The sequence below is a fragment of the Pipistrellus kuhlii genome, unplaced genomic scaffold, assembly GCF_014108245.1.
Source record: "Pipistrellus kuhlii isolate mPipKuh1 unplaced genomic scaffold, mPipKuh1.p scaffold_m20_p_16, whole genome shotgun sequence".
Taxonomy (NCBI): domain Eukaryota; kingdom Metazoa; phylum Chordata; class Mammalia; order Chiroptera; family Vespertilionidae; genus Pipistrellus; species Pipistrellus kuhlii.
The window spans coordinates 5,452,773-5,477,147 of NW_023425471.1; the positions used below are offsets into that span (position 1 = coordinate 5,452,773).

A 24,375-nucleotide genomic window follows, 5' to 3' on the forward strand; every position below is an offset into this window, starting at 1 on the left:
AAATATATTTAACTGATATGTAAAAAGTCCTTCCATTTTTATTTTTTAGATTTAGAGTGAGACCACATGAAAGCATGAGATTTAAGTATACAATAGTATTAATATGCTCTTAATGTTAATATTACAGTCAGTTTATGAATAAGTGCTGTGATAAGTACTTTAATTTTATCATTCCCATTATAATTGGAGTATTTTGTTGTATATATTTGTTTGAATTTGGCTATGGGTTTTTAAACAAATTGAGGAAATTTTTTTCCAAATTAAATTCTATTTGGTAATTAAGTTGAATACATGGAGTAAATATTTATGATCAGAGCTTATGAAAGATAAATATTTACCTAGAAATAATTATTCAAGTAGGCCTTTTAAATATTCATATTTCACTCTTGTTTTTAAATTAATGGCTTCATATATTCATGTAGTTTCCCTTATTTGGCTGAGTTTTATAGAGGAATGCTTTCCTTTTAATTTTTTATAACTGTCTCATCAAAAGAATGTGAGCCATCTACTCATATTTTTTAAGTTTCTAATGCAACTACCTGAACATATTCTTTAAAACATGGCTTTAAGAAGCTACGTATTATATTTAGCAATTAAATGTATTTATTGAGTTCCTGCTATACACTGGGTATAGAGGAAACATATAGGTGTTCATTGCCAAGATAGATATAATTGCTCCTTTAGAGATTATATTACAGAATAATTAATGAGGGCTTTAGTTTTGAAATGAGATAAAATTGGGTTTTAATTCCAGCTCTGATACTTGGTAGTTGGGTAACTCTGAGCCTCATCTGTAAAAATGAGAATAATGAAAATAATATCCATCTGATAGAGTGGTTATAAGGATTGAACAAGATAATTAATGTAAACCTGTAGTGCAGTACTTGGCATAGAGTAAGGTAAGCACTGTGTAAATGGCAGGAGTGAATAGATGATTGCAATATTGGATGCTGTCCTCTATAGAAAGGGGACAAAGTTTCCATAGCACCCTGGAATTAACATCATCATAGGGTAAAACCCAATGCCCCGAGAATGGTTCGACTGTATTAGCAATATTTCAGTTTGTAAAATTCTGTAACAAAATGGGCATTTTCTTGTTTCCTACTGAAGAGTGATTTTTCATTTGCCCTCCAGGTGATTTACATGGAAAATTAGAGGACCTCCTTTTGATCTTCACCAAGGTAAATGATTATTTTGTTAAATATTTGCATTTTTGTTGGGGGCAATCCTAGGTCATATAATATTTTTTTAATAGGGATGTGTACAAATACAGATGTAACATAACAGCTTTTATGCAAGAAGCTGAAAGATTTGTAGAGGAATATCCTTTGGGTTTTTCTTACACATATTTCATAAAAAATTTTTTTAAAATTTAATTTGGATCTTTGTTCAATGCTATTGTTATCTGTATAGCCCCTGGGATTCGTACCTGATTGCATTTGGGGTCTTTATTACATTGTAGATGTCTAGATGGCACAGGATGGGGAGGGGAACAGTCTGTTTTATTTTGTTCAGAAGCGAGCATATCACATATCAGTCTTCTCTCCCAATGCATACTGATTATGTCTCAAAGGAGTCCCCCATAGTAAGTTCCACATTGCTCTCTTCTCTACCCGATTCCCCATTGCTGGGCTCAGTTGCTCTTCCAGTGCCATGGCTCTTCTTCACTTGTTGGGTTTCGATGGTGGGAGTCCACACAGAGGACACAGAGTAGTTTGGTCTGCATGGGATTTCTCTGCGTCTCTTGGATTGGAGTCAATCCTCTCTCTGACTCAGTTGTTGTCAACTGAATGTTTGCTTCTAGGATGACTGCATGTAGAAAACTGACCCTGAGGTCACCTCTGCCTTCACAGTGGTATCCCTTTATCTGTCTTTGATTAATGTGTCATCCCCACAAGTAGCATGTTGAATAATTTGGCACAAGCATAGGTGTCTCAGATGGACTGAAAGAAAATATATTCTCATTATCATGGTGGCCAATCAGTTCTACTCTTTGGAGACTGTGAGAGCTTAAGTCACATAACATCATAAACCTTAATTTTTCTTTTGGCTATAATATTCTTGAGCTTCGACCTCATAAGAGATTTTCTTATTAATAAAATGACAAATATTCAGAAGCATTTTTCAGTACTAAGTTATTATAGAAATGAAAGGTTTGCATGTCACCTGTTCAGAATGGAAGCTTGGAAGGAAAAGGAGCAGACCAAACCAGGAGTGGATGAATGGAGCTGGCACTTAGGAGGTGATTCCATTAAGACTTCATGAGACCTAAGCAAGGATCTGGCATGATAGCCAGAGAGTGGGGTCAGAGGAAATGGGAGGCTGCCCAGGTAGTGGGTTGGTGTCAGGAAGTCCAGCCAAAGGTTTGCTGAGGTTAGTGGTAAAAGAGCAATCTAGAAATCAGCCCCAGAATCCAAGATGGGCAGAGAAGGAAGAGAAGCCAGGATGGGCCAATCAACTGGGAGAAATGGGAGGATTGATAGATTGTCATGTTCTCTGAGGTCTAGGGCCTTAAGGTTGACAAACTCATTAGTCAACAGAGCGGCAAACTGTGCCTCGGAGCTGCAGTTTGCCTACCACTGCCTTAGGGAACAGAATGGATAGGAAGTTGCAAGGGGCGTAATCCTAGGGGATGAATGGGTCCAACAAGTGGGTAGCTGAAATGAGGAGAAGAGAATAGAGGCCATGAAGAGGTCAAGCATGTGGAAAGCAGGCGTATTAAGTGAGATTGTGACAGGACTAAGAGATGGGGAACAGGGGAAAGGAAGTGTAGTCACAGGTCATAGGTTTTGAAGGAAGAGTAGAAGCTTTTACCTGATGCTGGCAACATAAAAAGCTGGGTTGGTGTTTTAGTGGCTCTGAGGAATAAGTAGACCCTCCCCCAGTCCTGACCCTGAGGTGTCCGTCCTGTGGAAGAATAGATCCTTTCCTCTGGGATGGCTGCAGGAGCCACGGGTACAGCAGTGTCTTTTAGACTGGCCCAGATTTCCAGAGTGAAGTCTTTTTGAATGAGTTGAAGGCAGAAGGGAGTTTATTTACTATGAAATGGGGATTCTCCTTTCCAAACCAGAACACTGTGATAGAGATAGAAATGATAGAATGGTAAGAGGACACCAAGGAATTGCAGTTTGGGGAAAGGCATTTGTGGAACTCTATATAGCACCATGTAAATGTTCAGGAGTTCAGTCCTGGTTTTGCTGACAATTACAATGTGAGGAAGGAGGAAGGGCAGAGGTGTGTGTGGAATAACCACAAAAGAAAATCTGGTAATTATTGCTCTGGAGGTTTTGGGAAATACATAAAAGGGAAAATAGTTGAGTACATGAAATGGGGAAAGTGACTTTCAAGGCATTTAGAAAAGAAAATTTCTCTAGGTAGTTGAAGATATTAAGGTGTGATCAGGGAAAGGCCTCTGGAGTAGACTTGAGAAAAGAGAGAATTCCAACATATTGCTTTAATTCCAGGGGTAAACTATATGGAACATATAAAACTGGAAGGAGATAATGTAAAGATCAAACAGGAGGAAGTGAGTGTTAAGAAGTACTATAAAAAGAACTAAAGGTGAAAATATAGCTTTCACATGAGAGCAAGAAATATTTTGAGAGTTACCCAATGAGAGTGTTCAGGAAGTAGAGATTGAGAGTCCAGTGATGAAAGAGTGGGCACTACTATTGGGATGGATTTGGGTAGAGGGAGGTGAGAAGCTTGTTTGCAAAGCAGAAGTCTGTAAGAGCCATGGATTAGAATTTTACAGGCTTTAGTGAGAAGCAGGTAAAATGCATCTTAGACATGGGAAAAAACCACATGCACCAGAATCTTGAAATTGCCTGATTTAAAAGGAGAAATGGAGGAAAGAGGCCTTGATGACAGCTAGGTTCAACTTTAAGAAATTGAAAAGATGGTGTAGTTAATGGTGTCTGAGAAGGGAGAATGAACTAGTGTGCTTATGATGATGGCAAGTCTCTTAGCTTCCTGGCAATGGGTGTCCTAAGTTAAGGGCTGAGGATGAAAAGGGCAGGGCAGAGATGTCTCGGAAAACTATGCTATTGGATGATCTCTAACTTGTAAAAGTCAGTGTTTTGCCTTTTCCTTTCTCATTTTAAAAAATATATATTTTATTGATTTTTCACAGAGAGGAAGAGAGAGGGATAGAGAGTTAGAAACATCGATGAGAGAATCACCCATCAACTGCCTCTTGCACACCCCCTACTGGGGATGTGCCTGCAACCAAGGTACATGCCCTTTACCGGAATCGAACCTGGGACCTTTCAGTCCACAGGCCGATGCTCTATCCACTGAGCCAAACCGGTGCCAGCTCTTTCTCATTTTTTTAATCTGAAGTTTAAATGAGGAATGATGATAGATGGCAGAGTATAGGCTATAGTGCTTCCTAAAATCATGCATACAAACTGTTCGGAAAATAGCGTTTGTACCTGAATACAAATGTCAGTGATATCTGTACCCCGAGGTCAAACTCCCATCTACTTATCACTTCCACAGAAACCCCAGAATTAAGTAAAAAGTGTCTCTGAGCTCTTGAAATTCTTGTCCATTGCACCTTACTCACAGGCGAGGTCCTAGGCCCTTACTCAAAGGCCAGTGAACATATATCAGTAAAACCTTATGTTATAGGAATCTCTTTCACGTCCTGAGTGGAAAGGGTTCCAATTCAGGGTTTGGGTTCTGGAGAAGGGCCACACACAAATGAAAAGAGACTTGAATAAATTCAACTTGGCGATATGGGGGGCCAGATGGTAGTCCAACTCTAGTGGGAGAACTACTCCTGCTCTGGCCCTGCCATCCCCTTTTATTAAGGCTTTGGGGAAAACATCTTAGGTGACATAAATAGAAATTTACATGTAGCCCTTAGGCAGGAAATAACAGAAACTTACACGGGACAAACAAGGTGGAGGCTGCTTCAGCTAACAATGTCTTAACTAAAGGGTGAGGGTTAGAGCAATTAAGGTTGTTGACCAGCCTTCCTGGCTTCCTGTCCACATCTCTTTTTAGTGAAACGGATTTGTTTTCCAGCATTATGTGACACATTTTCTGCAAGTTTCCCACCCCTAACAGGTTAGAGAGTGGGAGGGGAAAGGTGAAAGTGAGATTCAGTGACAGTGAAGAAAAATAAATTATGTTCCTAACAGTAAGAGGAGATCTAGAACTCTAAAAATGAGGTGGGCTATGAAGTACTAATTTCCAGGGTTCAGGGGCTGTGTGTATAGATTGGGAAGTGTTCTGTAGTTCTCAGACGACCTAAGGGCGTGCTTAGTGAGATGTGTCTGCATGGTCAAGAAAGCTTCAAGTTGTACAGTGTGTACTTTGTTAAGGAGTAAAGAAACAAACGCACATTTTAAACATTCCCAGCCAAAGTGGTTCAAGCAATTTTAAAATGTAGTCTAGCTTTTAAAGGAGTACACTTCAGTGATCTGGAAAATTCATTTCAGCAATGCTTACAGTATGAGTAAGTATCATTATTGGTCCTTAGCGAACATTAAAAAAAAAGAAAGATTCATTGAAATAAGAGTAATGGGCTAGGAACCTAAGCAATCGCTTGATTGCTTCAGGAAATGGTAGAGTTTCTTTGATGATGGCTGATTCTCACTGTGATAATGCATCCACAGCATGTTCAATCCTGATTACTGGCAATGCCCTGCATGTAGGGCTTTCCTCTGGTTCATTCATAGGAGCACCAGGATTGAGCTGCCTCGCTGTAAGCCATGGGCTAGCTGTCTTCTGTTTAGAAGAAGCTAGAGACTATGCTTTAACTAATCCTTATTTAATTTGACATCATCAACCTATCTTAGTTTTATTTATAAAAATTATTTTAAGTTTATTCAAGTTCTGATTGAACTTGAATGATAGGGAATAGTTTGGCAAACTGCATCCTGTTGGAGATTCTTGGAGCTATAAATGACCAGGTTTATATTATGCTCCCAGTAACTGATTCTTCTCTATCAACCCAAAGTAGAAACCAGGAAAAACTCAGGTTTTGACATCAGGAAAAATTTTACCTTTCTATTGGTGTTTTGCTGGACAGTTTCTTCTTTGTCAGTTCTTTTTTACAGTATTAGAGGCCCAGTGCTGTGCACCAGTGGGGTCCCTTGGCCTGGCCTGAGGGGATCAGGCTGAAACTGGCTCTCTGACACCCCCCAAGGGGTCCTGGATTGCAAGAGGGGGTTCTCAGGTGATAACCCTCCCTCTCCCGGAATTGGGCTCCCTCCTCTCTGGTTCCAGATGTGTCACCTGAGAACCTCTGCTGTCAATTGACTGCAGCTCAGCAGTTTCTGCATTGAGCATCTGCCCCCTGATGGTCAGTGCACATCATAGCTACTAACTGGTTGGCCAGCTGGTCACTTAGGCTTTTATATATATATATATATATTATAGGATCAGTAGGCTGCAGGACTGGGGACTGCTCAAGGCCAACCAAGGGCATAGCCTGAGAGCAAGAATTATAATGTAGGGTTCCCCTGAGATGCATCACCACATTACTTTAAAAAAATTATATATTTAATACACACACACACACACACACACACACACACACACTTATTTCAGAGAGGAAGGGAGAGAGAAAAAGAGAAACATCAATGATGAGAATTATTGATCAGCTGCCTCCTGCATGCCCCCTACTAGGGATTGACCCTACAACCCAGGTATGTGCCCTGATCAAGAATCAAAATGTGTTCATAGACAGACACTCAACCAGTGATCCACACCAGCCAAGTCATATTACTCTTTTCATTCAAATGGTTGATTTAGTTTAAAACTTATATTGTTATCCAAACATATATTAAATTGAATCTGTTTACTAATTTATTTATTCAACAAACTTCTGTCTGGTCCCTACAGTGTTCAAGGTACTATATAAACTGTGGAATGATACATATATGATTATGAAGTTCATTTGTTTTATGTATATGTATTAAATGCCTATTATGAATGAGGTATTCTGCTAAAGGTTGGTGATATAGTGTGACTGAAACACAGTTTTTGGCTCCAAAGACATCAGAGTTTAGTGAAGGAAGGTAAACTAATAAAACAACAGGACAATTCGGGGGGGAATGAGTTATAATTGGGATAAACACGAGACTCCAAGGGAGCACATTGGAGGGACACCTAACCTCATGGAAGACTTCTTAGAGGAGATGACATTTAAGACAATCAAATAATTTTAGTAATTGCCTAAATAATGAAGGAAAGTTTTGGATGATTGGAAAATATTTTATTTGTATACTAGTGGTCCAGTTCACAGATTCATGCACATTGAAAGACAATTAATTAGAAGAATTAATATTGCTATTTGCCCTTTCTCTATAATAGAAATGTCAGAGATGAAAGAAAATTAGTAAAATGTATATGAAAACAACATATAAATATATATAACAACAATAAATGCATGATATAGAAACAACATTGATAAAAACAATGACTCATAAATTGAGCAGTTAGTGCTGAATCGCCATGGAAACCCAGCGCCCACTTCTGGTCGGTTGAGCCTTCGGTTGTTTTGGATTTTATGGACCCTGGGTTTTTATATATTAGGATACTTTTGGTGATGCATTGCAATAAATGATGAGATTCACACTAATGATTGTTTGTTTTAAGATCTTGGTTTCTTTAATATTTGGTTGTCCTGCTGGTTTGGCTCAGTGGATAGCGTGTCGGCCCATGGACTGAAAGGTCCTGGGTTCGATTCCAGTCAAGAGCACATACCTTGGTTGCAGGCTTGATTGGGGTGTTGTGGGAGGCAACCAATCAATGTGTCTCTCTCCCGTTGATGTTTCTCTCCCTCCCATTCTCTCTAAAAATCAATGGAAAAATATCCTCGGGTGAGGATTAACAATAACAACAACAATAAAAAAACAACAACAACAATATTTGGTTGTTCTTAAAAAATTACACCATTTAGCATTTTTTCACTAACCCAGACATTTTCAGGTCATAATCGTATCTGGGTTTGAAAAGAATTTTTTACTCTGAGCACCACACTGTTACCCATGACAGGCCTGTATTGAAAGGCATCTCAACTTTATATGGCTCCATATAATCAAGTGAACCAATTTACATACCAGTGGTTAGGTCATATTTTTAGATTTTATTTTCTAAACAAGTTAATTTAAATCAGCCACTTTTGCTTAATTAAAGTGACCAATTTGAAATACTTCATTCAGAGCCTTAGTTAGCCTTGCTAACATTGCAAGACAATTTTTTTCCTCACTGGAAACAAAACTTGAAATTTTAGATCAAGTATTGGCAAATTATTTTGTTAAATTCATGCTGCGAATGGAGACCTCCTGAAGCAGAAAAAGAGATGCACATGGACAGAAAGAAGCTAATTCAGTCTTAACCCTGTGGGTGTTATACTGATGCTGTCCATTGGAAGCATTGCCATCTTGGTGTTTGTTTTCCTTCTCTCTTCCTATCGTCCTCCATCCCCAATGCCTGTGACTTTTCAGTTAAGAAATTCATTAAATATTTTCTTTTTTCTCTATCACTGATATGCTTCACCCTGCCACAGAGGTCAATTATTTTCTTTTTCAGATTAAGGCAGAATGTTGCAATCAAAAGAACAGATCTCTAAAATAGGGTTCACAAAATATAAAATTGTGGAGTTGAGGTACAGAAGTTATTGTATGATATGCACAAAAATGTCCACATAGGTTGGACATTTTTGCGCACATCATACAAAACTTCTAGATGTCTATTTTAAAATGCTCCAGTAGGAAACAGATGACAACATAGGGAAACATTGTTGTCTTTACCCTGAGTTTTCTATATTTGTCAACTTCACTTCCATGTCATAGATGGTTTATTGTATATCAGCAGCAGAATAAGCCAGAGGGTTTGGTCTGTTGGAACTGAATGAAGGATGGGGTATACAGCAGGTTTTGCTTCTTTGAAAGAAACCCAGAGAAATCTCAGTAATTCAAAGCCTAAATATTCTAGAGACTTATGTCCCAGGAGACTTATCTCCTCATCCTCTTGTCTATTTTCCAGTTCCTGTATCATTCTAAGACTAAAACATTTTTTTACTCAGACTATATAAAGTAATATGTCTAATCCTGAACCAACAGGGCATACATCAAAATGAGTCTTGCCTTCTTTGAAGGAGTTGACTTAAGAGGCTCAACATGTATACACATTTAAAACTCCTTTAAAAATCACTTCCAGAGACTGAGATATTCTATTGAGTGGCCTTCATGATCACAAATTGCAGTCTTTTGATGTGTGTGACTTTTTGAAAATGTTAAAACTCATTGGGTCTAAAGCATGCTGTATAAGGTAGATGGCCCAGCTGACCATTATTATTTTTTCTTAAAATTAGGTTTGATTAAAGAAATTCATTATTTTTGCTCACGGTAGAGATAAAATACCTATAAGCAAAGTTTGCTTTAACTGGAGATGAGTAAGTTCTAAAACAAGAAAATTTTTCAACAAGTTGAAAACTTGTTTATCATCCAAATATCTGTAATAATAAAAATCTAATATGCTAATTAGTCTGGACAGCTAAAAGACCTTCTGGACATCATTCTGGATATCCTCTGGATAAAGCTGCAACAGCAGGTGCCAACGCAGTTAGGGGTGATCAGGCAGGCAGGCAGAGTGATTAGGGGAGATCAGGCAGGCAGGCAGGTGAGCAGTTAGGAACCAGTGGTCCTAGATTGTATGAGAGATGTCAGTTTAAGTAGTTGGACATCTCCTGAGGGGTCCCGGATTGCAAGAGGGTACAGGCCAGGCTGAGGGACAAACCCCCCCCCCCCCATGCACAAATTTCATGCACCAGGCCTCTAGTAATAGTATAAATTTAGACAGTTGAATGCTTTTCTCAAATTTTGATATTATGGTTTTATAAAATGAACTGGAAAGATTTTCATCTTTTTCTAAGGTTTGGAACTTAAATCCCTAGTTCTCAAACTCGATTATACATTGTAAGCACCCAAGGAATTGGGAGAATATCTGAGTTCCACTCCCAGAAATTATGATGGACACCTATGTATGTCTAAAAGCTCTGCAAGTGATCTTAACCTGAAACCAAGGAAGGGAACCATTGATTTAAATAACATTAACACTATTTACTTTTGCCCAGCTGGGTGGCTCAGTTGGTTGAGCATCATTCTGTGCACCAGAAAGGTGGTTGGTTTGATTCATTTAAGGGCACATATCTATCTATATCTATCTATCTATCTATCTATCTATCTATCTATCTATCTATCTATCTATCTATCACTATCATCTACCTATTGTCTATCCATCTATCTATTATCTATCCATCTATCTATATCTATCTATACACCTACCTACCTACCTACCACCTACCTACCTACCTACCTATTTTTTCTTTCCCTCTTTCCCTTCCTTCCTCCCTCCCTCCCTCCCTTCCTTCCTTCCTTCCTTCCTTCCTTCCTTCCTTCCTTCCTTCCTTCCTTCTCTCCCTTCTCCTCTCTCTAAAATCAATAAAAAATATCCTCAGAAAAGGATTTAAAAAACTATTTTCTCTTGAAAACTGAGATAGAGCTCGGCTATAAAGCCATATGGAGCCAATGCACTATAAGTTTTCTACTTCTTTTTGATTAGTTTTGGTAGTTTCTAATGTCCAAGGAAGTCCTCCATTTTTTTCTAGATTGTGAAAGTACATCGCCATGGATGTGGATATTATATATTTTACTTATATCTAATTTTTTTATTCATATCTCCATATCTTTATGTATTTTTTCTGATCTTTAATCTTTTATATTCATTCTCTCTTTTTTTCACTTAGCATCATCAGGCTCATAATGAATTTATCAATTTTATTGATGTTACTGATTTTTCAGTCACCCTATGGGTTTATATACAGGAATGGCAAAACTTAAGTTTATAGTTGTGAGTATGCTAATACTTGTACTAATATTTATTAATTATTGTATTACAACTATAAACCCACTTTTGCCCATCCCCGTATTTTTCTTTTTGTTTGTGTTCTATTTCATTAATTTTATCTTTATTTTATTGATTTTATTGTTACATTCTAATTTTTTAAGATGAACACAATCTTTCATGTGCATCTTCTGTACGAATGAAGGTATTTAAGACTAAACATCTTTTTTAATTTTAGTTATGACTGAGCTTTCTGTTGAATTTGTGATACTGCTTTTAATTTCCTCTTAATTCAATGCTTATCAAGACTACAATTTTTAATTTAGGATCTTAAAAATTTAAGGAGCTCAAATTTTTTGAACAACATTTTTACTTTTTCAAATTTTATAGGAATATGATATGAGAATAAATCCTATAAAATGTTTCTCATTTTGAATTTGTTAAGGATTTCTTCAAAATAAAGTACATGACACTGTATAGACAAAGGAAATTTAATTACAATATATTCTCTATTTATAGAATTCAAAGTTCTTCATATTTCCATTGTTTATATACTAATTTTCCATACATATTATTATTATATCTGTCCAAATATGCATGTTACATATTGCTGTGTAATAAATTACTTCAATACTTAGTGGCATAGTAATCTATAAACATTTACCTCATAATTTCTGTGGGTCAGAAATTTGAGTGCAGCTTAGCAGGGTAGTTTTGGCATAAGGTCTCTCATAAGAAGACAGTCAAACTATTGGCCAGGGACATAGTCATTTGAAAGGTTGACGGGCTGGCGGACCGATTTTCAAGATTGCTAACTCATATGGCTACAGACACAATAATTCAGTTCTTTTCTGGCTATTGGCAGATCAGCTACATGGGCCACTCCATAAGGTTCCTGAGTAGTCTCATGGTGCAGCAGCTGGCTTTCCCCAGTGTGCATAATCTAACATAGAGAAAGCAGACAGAAAGCTGCAGTGTCCTTTTTAACTTAAGTCTCCAAAGTTGCACACCATCTCTTCTGATTTTTTTCCTATTTGTTAGAAGCAAATCATTAAGTCCAGCCTACATTCAAGAGATGACAAATTAGGCTTTACCTTTAAAGGGAGTGTTGCCCAGCTGGTGTAGCTCAGTGGTTGAGTGTTGACCTATGAATCAGTAGGTCACAATTTGATTCCTGGTCAGGGCACATGCCCGGGTTGCAGACTCAATCCCCAGTGTAGGGCAGCTGATCAATGATTCTCTCTCATCATTGATGTTTTTTTTTTCCCCTCTCTCTCCCTTTCCCTTCTTTTCTGAGATACATAAAAAATAATTTAAAAAATAAAGGAAATATCAAAGAATTTGTGTATATTATTAATATTTTTAAATTATTGACAGTATTATAGATGTTCCACCATTTCCCCTTCCTTTATGCTCCTCTCCCAGCCTCTACTCCCCCACGCCTTCACCACCCTATTTTCTGTGCCCAATGTATATCTATATATATAAAAACCTAAAGTGACCAGCTGACTGGCTGACTGGCTGGTAGCTATGATGTGCACTGACCACCTGGAGGGCAGACAGTCAACACAGGAGCAGAAACCAGAGGCATGGAAACATGGGACATACTGATGAATCTCAGAGAGAAGTGGGGAGGGGGAGGGCAAGAAGAGATTAACCAAAGATCTTATATGTATACTAGAGGCCTGGTGCTTGGATTAATGTACCATTGGGGTCCCTCAACCTAGCCTGTAAAGATCAGGCTGAAATTGGCCCAGTGCACAAATCCAGCTCTCTGACATCCCCTGAGGGGTCCTGGATTATGAGAGGGTGCAGGCCAGGCCAAGGGACCCCACTGATGCACGAATCCACACACTGGATCTCTATATAAGTTCTTTGATTTATCTTTTCTGCTTCCCCCCCCACACACACACACACATACACCAAAATATGTCAATCTCTTCCATGCCTCCATGCCTCAGGTATTATGTTGTTGGTCAATTCATTTTGTTTATTAGATTCCACAAATAAGTGAGATCATGTGAGACTAGTATTTGTCTTTCTTTGATTGGTTTATTTCACTTAATGTAATGGTCTCCAGATCCATCCACGCTGTATCAAAGGGCAAGATATCCTTTTTTCTTACAGCTGCATAATGGGAATGTGTGTATATTATTTTAAACCAATAATTCAATCTGAATATTATGTTTATATTTTTAAATAATTTCTTCTTGCATTTATAATAGCCAAAATGACGCAAAAACTTGCTCCTTTTTGTATTGAATACAAATTCATGAATTGACGTGGGTGAGATCGAGAGGAAACACCAAGCTGGTCAGGGGGTCCTGCAGGCTGTAAAATGCAGTTTAATCAGAGTGCCATTTTTTTTGTTCAAATGATTTTAATTATTGGAATGCACAATTTTTTAAATATGCAAATAAAAAGTTTTAAAACCTGAAGATAAAAAAAAGTTCATGAATTGTACGTTCTTCATAAAGTACCTCTTAATATGATGTAATGTTGCTTTGTGATATTGTTTAGTACTTTAAATTCCACTATGTTTGGTATTTTTATTTGAATTTTTGCTTTCTCTTTGTTGCATTGATCTTACTTTCAACTTTCCTTTCTCACAAACTGTACATATGCCCAAGTTTTATGTTTTAATGTAGTCTGGTAATCTTAGTAGTGTAAAGGCAGAATTTAATCCATTCACAATTAGTAAAACATAGTTTTTGAAAATTTTTCTTCAATTATACTTTATATACTAATTATTTAACTTATTTTCATGCTTTTATTTTTCTTTCTGCTGTTTTGGTGACGTTTTCTTTTTTATTGTTTTCTTTGGCAGTTTTACTGTGCTTTCCCATTCACTTTTCAGTTTCTTCCCATTCCTGACATTTTAAATTAATAATGTATATGTGTTTCTCAAATAGCCATAACTTTATTTTTCCATAATTATTCTCTCTCTCCTCCAATAGGGTAAATGTATTTATTTCACACTTTTCTATGTATGTTCCAGATGAGATTTGTAGAGAATTTTACTTTTCTTCCTTCACCACCCCTGCCCTCTCTAAGTACTGGCTATTGCTCACGCCATATTTTTCGTTCTTAACCATTATTAGGTTTTCCTTCATAGTATGTCTTTTCTGTTTCTATAATCCTTGCTTAGTATTTAAATGCAAGTTCCACATTTTCACTATTGATTTGTATTTATACATTTCAAGGTTCATTTTCATGTCTGTATTTGTTCCTCTTGTTCTTTCCCCAGCTTCAGGACTTTTTATTATTACCGCTGTTATTTGGTTAGAATATTTTCTTGAGTGTTTTCCTCTATGGGATATGTAGGTGCTATTTTCTTTGAATGCATGAACTTTTTATTGTTTACTTCTGTGTTTCTAGTACCTAAAACTATCTCTATTATGTAAAAAGCAACCAATATGTATTCATTTGTTGTAGCACTTACTACACATTCACATCTTTCTTCCACCCCTAATAACATTTATATCATTGGTGGTATTTGATATTTGACATATATGCAAATATTTTCTATCCCTATCAGGAGTTAATGATGTCTTAGCCTAGTCCTTTTCTCCTTTTAATTTGTAGTTTTAATTCTACTATTTTCTACCTCCCACTACTACAGGTGAGGAGTCTGATGCCTGGATGAGTATTTTCCCTTTGTAATTTATTCTTTCTGACTGGCAACTTGTAAGACTTTTTACCTGGTAATAGGATATTTTTTCCCATCAGTTGTGCACAGGAGTCATGATCTCTTTCAAACTTCAGGTGGAAGTCTCTTTTTAACCATAGAAAATTCCCTCTTGTTTATGTAATTATTGCCTCTTCTCCATCTGTTTCTTTTTCATGATTCTGGAATGCTTATTATTATTGGCATATTAGTTCTCTTGGCTTTGAATTCTAATCTCTTACTCATTATTTTCATCACTTTCCTTTTTGTTCTGTGTGAGAGATTTTTTTTTATCTGTGCTCTCTATGGTAAATAATATATATTCCAACCATTCTTTCTTTTACTTAGCTCTGATTGATATTTTAAATTTTAATGTCAAGAATTAACTTTAAAAAAATTAAATGTATTGGGGTGACATTGGTTAATATGATCATAAAGGTTTCAGGTGTGGGTTTCTGTGTTACAAGATCTGTATATTGCACTGTGTACCCATCACCCAAAGTCAAATATTCCTTTACCATATATTAGGACCCTCTTCACCCCCTGTCACCTTCCCTCCGCCAACCACCACACTGCTGTTTGTGCCCATGAATTTCAGTTTTATGTCCCACATATGAGTGAAATCATTTGGTTCTTAGCTTTTTCTGACTGACTTGTTTCACTTAGCATAATATTCTCAAAGTTCTTCCATGTTGTTGCAGATGGCAGTATTTCATATTTTCTTATGGCTGAGTAGTATTCCATTGTGTTATATACCACATCTTTTTTTTAATCACAGGACACTTTTATTGTCTCCTTGTCTTGGCCACCGTGAAGAATGCTGCAATGAGTATAGGGGTGCATATATCTTTGTGAATACTTGTTTTCAAGTATATTGTGATGCTAACACAGTTATTTGTCATGCTAACACTGTATTTAAAGGTTTTATCTTATACCCAGGAGTGATAATCAAAATATTTAACAATTAATATGGTCTGGTCAGTGAGCAGTAAGAAAACACACTATCAATACTGTGATTATATCAGAATGTACTGGTGTATCAGTCTTACATACAATTATTGGTGCCTTATACATTCCTGGGCACTTTTGTATCCATTGTCATTTGATCTAGGGAGGGGGAATATAGTGTCATCTTCCTTTTGCAATTTGAGGCAATCACACAAAGCCCAGAGAAATTAAACACAGGGCCCCTTAAAAGTTTCCCTCTTTTACAGGGAAAAGGAAGAGACGAAAGTAGCCATTTTTTATAGGACAAATATCAGCTCCTTTTAGAGGAAACTCATAGTAGATGGTGGGTAGAATGAACAATCCCCATCCCCTGATATCTTCCTGCCCCAAGCTAATTCTTCACTTTCAAGGTCCCTTGCAGGAGATGTCCACCCCGGAAGAGTGAAACTGACTCAAGCAACTGAGCAAATTTTCTCAAATGAAAGAACTGACTCAGCTTCTTTCTCCATGTCCACGGGGACATTAAGTACAAAGTAAAAGTATATTTTTGTAATTGCTTGTCTTTCCCCTCTCCTTCTTCCACAGAATGGCCTCCCCTCTGGGTATAACCCATATGTTTTTAATGGTGACTTTGTGGATCGAGGAAAATGTTCCATCGAGATCTTAATGATCCTGTTTGTGAGTTTCCTTCTCTATGGTGATGACCTGTCCTTGAACAGAGGGAACCATGAAGACTTTTTGATGAATATGAGGTAACCTATAGCCCTTTATATCTCCTCTTTTGTTTCCCATTTTATAAACTTCCATCATGTTTAGTTCCTAGCAAAGAGTTAGAGGTGAGTGTAGAGAAGTAGGGATGAGGGAAATCTCAATTCTTACCCCTGTTTATAAGCCCCAGTCTTCTACTGAGTGAGTATACATTATTCTGAAGTCCTCTTTCAGTCTTTTTTTCCTACTTCTGTTCTTCCTTCTCCCTTCTATTATGTTTTTATCCTCCCATGCCCACCCTTTACAGTCCATATCATGTGCAGGGTAAATGTTAGGCTAGGTTTGGAGGTGTCCTTGTAGGTTCTATGAGCAGGCTTAGATGGAATCATTCTCTTGCTACCCTTTTGGCTTGTGTCATGTATTGTTTCAGACACTAGTACCATATTTTTCACTGATATTTTTTATGACATAGTAATTGCTTCTGGCACAGTTGTTCATAAACATATTTGAGAACCGCTGCAACATACCATTCAACTACCTGACTCAATAGAAATTTGAAGAATACAGATTGGTTAAATGGTTTACTAGTTTTTGCTGAAAGGCCCAATGGGTGATAGATGGCCTCCTTTTTCTTCTTTCTTCTTCTTCCCCCTCCTTCCTCTTCTTCTACTCCCTCTCCTCTTCCTCCTTTTTTCCCCCTCTATTTATGAAAAACAGGAACCAGTTTGCCCTAGGGCAGTAGAAGGCATGGAGTGTTTCCTGTGTTTGGTCTTGGGCTTTTGAATACCTTGATCAATGCTCAGCAACTTATTAGTTTTGTCTTTTGGGCAGTTTTGGCACCTGACCAGAGTACAGAGTTTAAATTCTAATTCTTAGGTATAGAAGCAAATGCTGAGACTATGAAAAAAAACCTTCCAAGACTATTATCAGAGGCCCATTAATGTATAATATAGCTCAATTCTTTTATTTGGGCCTACCATTTATCCCTTCATTTATTAATTTAGCCAATCATATTTATTTAATGCTTCAGTGTTTAATGAAAGAGACGGGGTCCCTACCCTCATAGAGTTTACATCTAGAAGACAAGATACTTATTGAGCAGGTTTTGCAAGTGCAGTGAGTTTGTAAAGTGGGGGATCCAATATGGCTGAGAGGTGACAGAGGTTCTCTCTCAGAAGAATGGTGTTAGTCTGAGCCCTGAGGAATGAATTAGGAAATCAAGAGAAGGCCAAGGTGTTTCACAGCGAGGGGACAACTTATACAGAACATAAGACAAGACTTTTTAGATTTGAAAGAAGTTCAGGAGGCAGGGGCATAGACTAATGGACAGGATGGTGTCTGATAAGGTTGGAGACATAAGAAATGGTTGGATAATGCAAAGGAATTTGGATTTTCTTCTAAGGACATCGGAAATTCATTGGAGAGTATTGCAAGGTTATATTTTAAAAACAGCAGGAAGAGTAAATTTGGAGACAGAGAAGAGTACCAGTATATATGGAGAGGTCAATTAAGAAGGAGTTGAACAGTACAAAATGGATTCTCACTTACACTACAGTGGTGTGGATGGAGATGCAAAGGAGTAGATAAATTCAAGAGGAGTTTTGGAAATGATGATTTAATGTTTGGTGGTATGAGGGACTTGAAAGAGGAGAGAATCAAGGATAGACTCTAGGTTCTTGCCTTGAGTTTGGAGGTACATATCATTCCTGATATTGGGAACATGAAAAGAGGAGAAAAGATGAGATGAGAGGAAATGATAAGTTCAGTTTGAGGAAAGCTAATCTAAGGTGCTTTGAGTAGGAAGTTGAGTATGTATGTCCAGAGCTCAGAAATGAAGTGTGGGCTGCAATATTGTCCTGTAGTACTGGCATGTAAATAGTAACTGAAACCCTAGACGAGAATGACATTGCCAAGGGAGAAAGTGAAGGGACAGAATCTGAAGGAACTCCCAATTGTTTAAGGCATTTTAGTAGAGAAATTGCAAAGGAGATTCACAGTAGCTAGAAAGGCCAGAGGAAAACCAGGATAGTTTACTTTCACACCATCCATGAGAAAAGAAGTTTTCCAGGATTATGTAGTCAGCTGTATTTAGTGTTTCAGAAAGAGCAAGAAAGATGGGGACTGCAAAATGTTTATTGGATTTAAGAACATGGAAACCTTTGCTGAGTACAGGACTGAAATAGTCTCAGAAAACATCATGTTATACTGTAGAAGACTGACATGATATGATTTGCATAGAAACCTGGAGTATGTTGTGATCCAACTTCACTGTGTTGGGTACTAAGAATATATACTATTATGCTAAAGCAAGGGAAAATAACGGAAGAAAATTCTCATCATTAGATCTCTGTTATTCAGGCTCTAAAATTCCTGACACTTTCTATTAAAACCTTTAACACATAACGTGAAGTATATCTGAGAGACTATAAAGAGCCAACTTGTTTATCTTCTAGGTTTCTCTTAGTCTTCTGTCTTTTTCCCCCCTCTCCATATCATTCATTTACTGTAAGATATAGGTGGTCTGAGAAATTCTATTTAGACTAAAAGCATTCTCCTACACAGCTTTCTCCATCTGCCACAGTGCTCCTCTCTGGGTACTTGAAGCATTAACACAAGCTATGCTTACCACATATTCTTAAAGTTGCTCGTGATTGTTTCACAAAATCTTATCTTCTTTCCCCAACTTTGCTATTATACAAGCTCCTTGAGTATAGGGAGAAAAGTTTTGGCTGCTTTTGCTCTTTCCCATCATGCTTAGCAAACACTTGAGTAAATAATAATCAGTTCCAACTGAAGTCTAGTTTCTTAAGTTGCTGACATTTGTGATAGTGAGATGACAAGACCTCCCCTTTTTGCATGGTTCACATAAGTAGGAGTTAACAACATTTAATTCAATAGTTTTAATTCCCCCCCCCCCTTTTTTTTTCCAGGTATGGATTCACAAAAGAAGTCTTGAGTAAATATAAGGTAATACTCATACTTTAAAAAAAAAATTCTTTGCTGTCTATACATTGAAGTAAAAAAAAATAGCCTTCAGGAAGGATTATGGGTAAACTAGTGAGAATTTATATGAATAAAAGCACAGTAGGAAGCCCTAGCCATGACAAAGGCTTAATTTTCTTCCTGGACTAAAGCAAGCTTTTTCAATGTGGCTTTTGTAGATTTTGGCGTAGATACAAACATATTCCATTGTTTTTAAGGTACCTGGGATTTGTTTTACTCAGGTGTGGAAAAACATGCAGATGAAAACATAGCTGTCCTGAAGGAAAAGGCTTTTAATAAGCCATCAGGAAATAGAAGGCACACAGCACATTGGGGGGCGGGCACAGGGGAAGCACCAAGGGTAGGCAGAAGGCAGAGGGATTGAGAGGGCGAGTGTGTTTATTGTGTTTTCTCTGGTAAGGAATGGGGGAAGCAGTGTAAGCAGATTTAGGATTGGCTAGTTTGAGTAATTTCAGCCCCATAAAGGAGGTGGTTGGGCTTTTGATTGGTTGGCTTGCATATGACAGGCAAGTCATTTACTATCTCTGAAAATTAGCTAGTCCTGGAAGGACTCTAAAAAATACAGAATAAAAAGACATGATGAATGGATGCTAGTGGGTTAGTGACTCTGTGCTGACTTCCTTTAGGTGTCATGAAAACTGTTTTGCTTTTTGTCCATCCATTGCAACTATTCCATAAACTTGAACCCATCAGGAAAATGAGTCTTATTCAAGCTCTTACTTACAGATACATGGGAAGAAAATCTTACAAGTCTTGGAAGAAGTTTTTGCTTGGCTTCCCCTTGGTACAATCATTGATGATGAGATCCTGATCATGCATGGTGGCATATCAGAGTCTACGGATCTGAATTTACTCCATCATATAGAAAGAAACAAAGTAAGAAGGCAGTGTACATGAATCTTGTTTCATAGATTTATAAGAGGATATATGCCTCTTTTAAAAATTTATTTTTTTTGTATTCATTTGTATTTTCATGGCTATAACTGAAAAGATTGGTACAAATTTCAGAAAAATCTATGATTGTATGGTAAAGAGTTAAATGGGTAACTTCTATACCTTGGGGAATTAAATACATATATATATATATATTTTTTTTTTTTTAAAGAGGGAGGGAGAGAGAGAGATAGGGAGGGAGGAAGGATTGGGGGGGGGGAGAGAGAGAGAGAGAGAGAGAGAGAGAGAGAGAGAGAGAGAGAGAGAGAGAGAGAGATATTCTTTTGCATGCTTCCCATGTGGGTCCAACTGGGGATTAAACCCGCAGCCTACTCTAGGTACCTAACATAGGTGGAATCAGACAGCACTTGATTTCTGAATTGATATGAGTTCCCTTATAATATACTCCACATGGTTCAGGGTAATATTTTTGGAAATATTTTTAAGCCTAATTAATCATATTAAAAACAACAGAAACAGAGCAAGGGCGTGTATTAAGCCTCTGAGGGAAGTGGTTGTGCGGGTCCTGTAAAGCTCTCCCACCTTTGGGAAAGGCTCCTTCCACTGGGCTTTGTAGAATGACTGGAGTTCTCTTCCCTCTGTACCAGCCAAGTCCCCTGACCAGAGGCTTAGGGGTACCATATGGGCATGAAGCCCGATAGTAGTTGTGGAGCCAGATGATCATATATAGTCCTAGTGAGAAACAGGAACCCTTGCCCCTTAGGACTGATGACCAATTTCTAACCAATCTAGGTAGGTAGAGTCCAGAGCTGGAGTTTAATCTGATTTGGACAGAAATGTGACGCCTATTCACGTTGAGTTTTTGGAGCAATTATACCACTATACACATATGAATGATAATATTGTTGCTAACTTCTCACCCTTTTAATTTCAGCTTAAATATACCCTCTTGCAAAGCCAACCATAATGTGCAGAGTAGATCAATCCCCTTTTATATGCTCTGAAGCCCTTGTATATCCTATCTAATAAAAGAGTAATATGCAGATTGACCTTCACTCAACACACAAGATGGCTGCACCCATGTGGTCAAAGATCCTGTCCCCATGTGGATGCAAGATGGCTACCACAAGATGGCCAGCAGGGGAGGGCAGTTGGGGAAGCACTAGGCCTGCAGGGGAAGGCAGTTAGGGGTGACCAGGCCAACAGAGGAAGGAAGTTGGGGGCAAACAGGCTGGCAGGGGAACAGTTAGACATCAATCAGGCTGGCAGGGGAGTGGTTAGGGGGTGATCGGGCTGGCAGGCAGAAGCGGTTAGGAGCAATCAGGAAGGCAGGCAGGCGAGCAATTGAGAGCCAGCAGTCCTGGATTGTGAGACGGATGTCTGACTGCCTGTTTAGGCCCGATCCCAGTGGGTGGTCAGACAAGTGGGATCGGGCCTAAACGGGCAGTTGGACATCCCTTGAGTGGTACCAGATTGGAGAGGGTGCAGGCTGGGCTGAGGGACACCACCACCCCCTCCCCCATGCACAAATTTTGTGCACCGGGCCTCTAGTATCCTTCATAACAGTTACTAAAATTAAATAACAAACTGTGGTACTTTGTTTACTATCTTCCCCTGCTTCTCTAGTTCCCTGATATAACCCCAGCATCCCCAGAAATTAAGATGTAACAAGTGCTTAAATCAATGTTTATTGAATATCTCCTAAGAGATTTAAGAGCAAAGTGGGCAAACCTAAGACAGAACTGCATAAAAACATTTTTATAACCCTACTGCTAATTCTGTAGTGATTTTGCATAGTCTCTCTCCGCCCTCCCCCCAAGTTCACCCAAAGATCATCATACTTCCTGATTTATACCTGTTGTCTTGGTATAACTGTTAATAGCACCTCCCTGTACTCTTCAAAAATATCCCAGTTGCAACAAAGTTTAAGGCCACCCTAAGTTTAATGCATCTTTCTCATGGTATCAATAAATAGTCAAGTCAGTAAGATGTTTCGATAAACATGAGATAGTGTTAGCATAATGAGGGGATATGATTCTAGCCAAGAGCAAGGGAACATGATGTTTTTGTCAGTAAAATATTGGCAAGCACATAGCAGAAATGAGACACTCTATCACCACCTGTCTTATCACTACAGAACTGATCAGCTGTGGCAGCCACTACCAATTGATTAGATTGAAAAATTTTCCCTTCCTGAGATTAGCCCAAGCAGGTAGTCCTCTATAGGGTTTTTCAGATATTAAGATCTCATGTCTTTGGAATGCCTGTTACTATCTCTATTGAGAGCCTAAATTGAGAGCCACCTTGACCTAGTAAATACCATGAAGTTCTGACATCAGACAGGTATAGCTAGCTTTTCACCCTGCTTCTGCCACTTTCTGGCTGGGAGACTGGGCAAGGAACCAAAGTGGTCTAGGTCTCAGTTTTCATACCTATACATTGAAGCTAAAAATGCCTATCATATTGAATTATTAGGATTAAATATAATTACCTAGATGAAGAAAAGATCATAGAGTAAGCTCTGAACATTGAGCTCTCTTTTCCAACTCTTTCTTTTTTCCCTCTGATACTTGGGACTAAGGTTTGAATTGCAGTCATGAAGACAGACCCTGGGTAGAAGTTTCTAGACCACGAATTTTCCCAGTGTACCTCAAATTTCATAACACATAAAGATCATTGTTCTATCAACTCATAAGATGGATTTTAAAGATAAAAATTTGACTTATGTAGTTTTTGTAGCTTCTACTCTCCTAGAGTGAGGTTGAACTGGCAGCACATAGTTGTATTAAGTATAATTGAGCTGTAATAAAAGTAGTAGGTTCAGTCCTTTAGAACTCTACCAGATGAGATACAAAAGTAGATTTTGAAGTCCAATTTTTTAAAAAATGATTTGAGAGAGAAGAAGGGAGAGGGAGGAGGGAGGAAAAGGGAGAAAGAGAGAAACATCAATCTATTGTTTCACTCACCCATGCATTCATTGGTTGCCTCCTGCATATGCTGCAGCTGGGGATTAAACCTCCAAGCTTGACACATGGGGGCAGGGCTCTAACAAACTGAGCTATCTGGTCAGGGCCTCAAGTCCAAATTTACAACCCTTACTTTTTTGTCCCTTAGGGCCTTCCAAGTGTAGGGTGACCATGACTCCTCATTTACACCTGTTGTGGTATACCTATTACTAGGGGAGGGGGAGGGTTGGGGGAACCTGATGGCAACCTACATTCTAGGTTCATTAAAGGCATTTTGTAAAGTAGGCAGTTTGGGAGGATGAGTCAAAACAGAGGGACAGAGAAGGAATATTCTATAAGATTAAAATCCTAGTATTCTTTAAACTCCCTGGCAGGAATGGGGGAAGGGATGGTTAGGAGGTCCTCCAGGAGAAAATAATGGTGTGGGGCCTTAGGAATGGGGTGAGAAAAAGTATTCTGATCCCTAGTGGCCGTAAAAAAGAAGATCCACATGTACGTACTTAAGAGACCATGTGGACTTGCCCAATGAGTTTATCAAATATTGTGTGGACCCAAGTCCAGAGTATCTTCCCAGAATATTCTGCCCCGTGTAAGACCTGGGGACATTTGCTGGGGGAAGGGTATGAGTTGGGTAGGTTGTGAACTTACCAATAATAGCTGAGATTGAATTTCCAACAATCTCAATGAGACAAGAACTCAGAATAAGATTCAATTTTATTTTTGAAAAACAAAGATAAGATTTCATAAACACCCTAGTTTATACAATAGAAGAAACTAGGAGTCTACCACAGAGAATGATCTGTCACTGAACTAAGGCCACCAATATAGCAGAAATATTGTTTAAAATTATTTTGTACTAGAGGCCTGGTGCATGAAATTCGTGCACGGGGGTGTGTGTCTCTCAACCTAGCCTACACTCTCTCCAATCTGGGACTCCTTGAGGGATGTCTGACTGCCTGTTTAGGCCCGATCCTGGTAGGCTGTGCCCTTGACCAGAATTGAACCTGGGATCCTTCAGTCCTCAGGCCAATGCTCTATGCATTGAGCCAAACCAGCTAGGGCCCACTTTTTATAAAAACTCTCATCCAAGTGGAAATAGAGGGATTATACTTCAGCATAATAAAGGCCATATATTACAACCTATAGCTAGCATCTCATACTCAGTGGGCAGAAACTAAATCCATTTCCCCTAAGAACAGAAAAAATATGGGGATGTCTGCTTTCACCACTCTTATTCAACATAGTACTGGATATCTTAGCCACAGTGATCAAAAAAGAAGAAAAAGTAAAAGGCATCCAAATTGGAAAGGAGGAACTAAAATGGTC

The 24,375-nt window shown here is 38.2% G+C and overlaps 1 protein-coding gene across 3 annotated transcripts in view; it reads left to right on the forward strand.

The window, feature by feature from the left end:
• The window catches only part of PPEF1 (protein phosphatase with EF-hand domain 1), an 80,948-nt gene that overhangs the window by 39,693 nt on the left and 16,880 nt on the right, over window positions 1-24,375 (forward strand). For all 3 annotated transcript variants that reach the window (XM_036440014.2, XM_045582302.1, XM_045582301.1), the window contains 4 exons: window positions 1,135-1,181; window positions 16,064-16,230; window positions 19,117-19,153; window positions 19,916-20,065. In XM_036440014.2, the coding sequence (XP_036295907.1) occupies window positions 1,135-1,181; window positions 16,064-16,230; window positions 19,117-19,153; window positions 19,916-20,065 (401 nt within the window). The remainder of the gene's footprint in view (window positions 1-1,134; window positions 1,182-16,063; window positions 16,231-19,116; window positions 19,154-19,915; window positions 20,066-24,375) is intronic.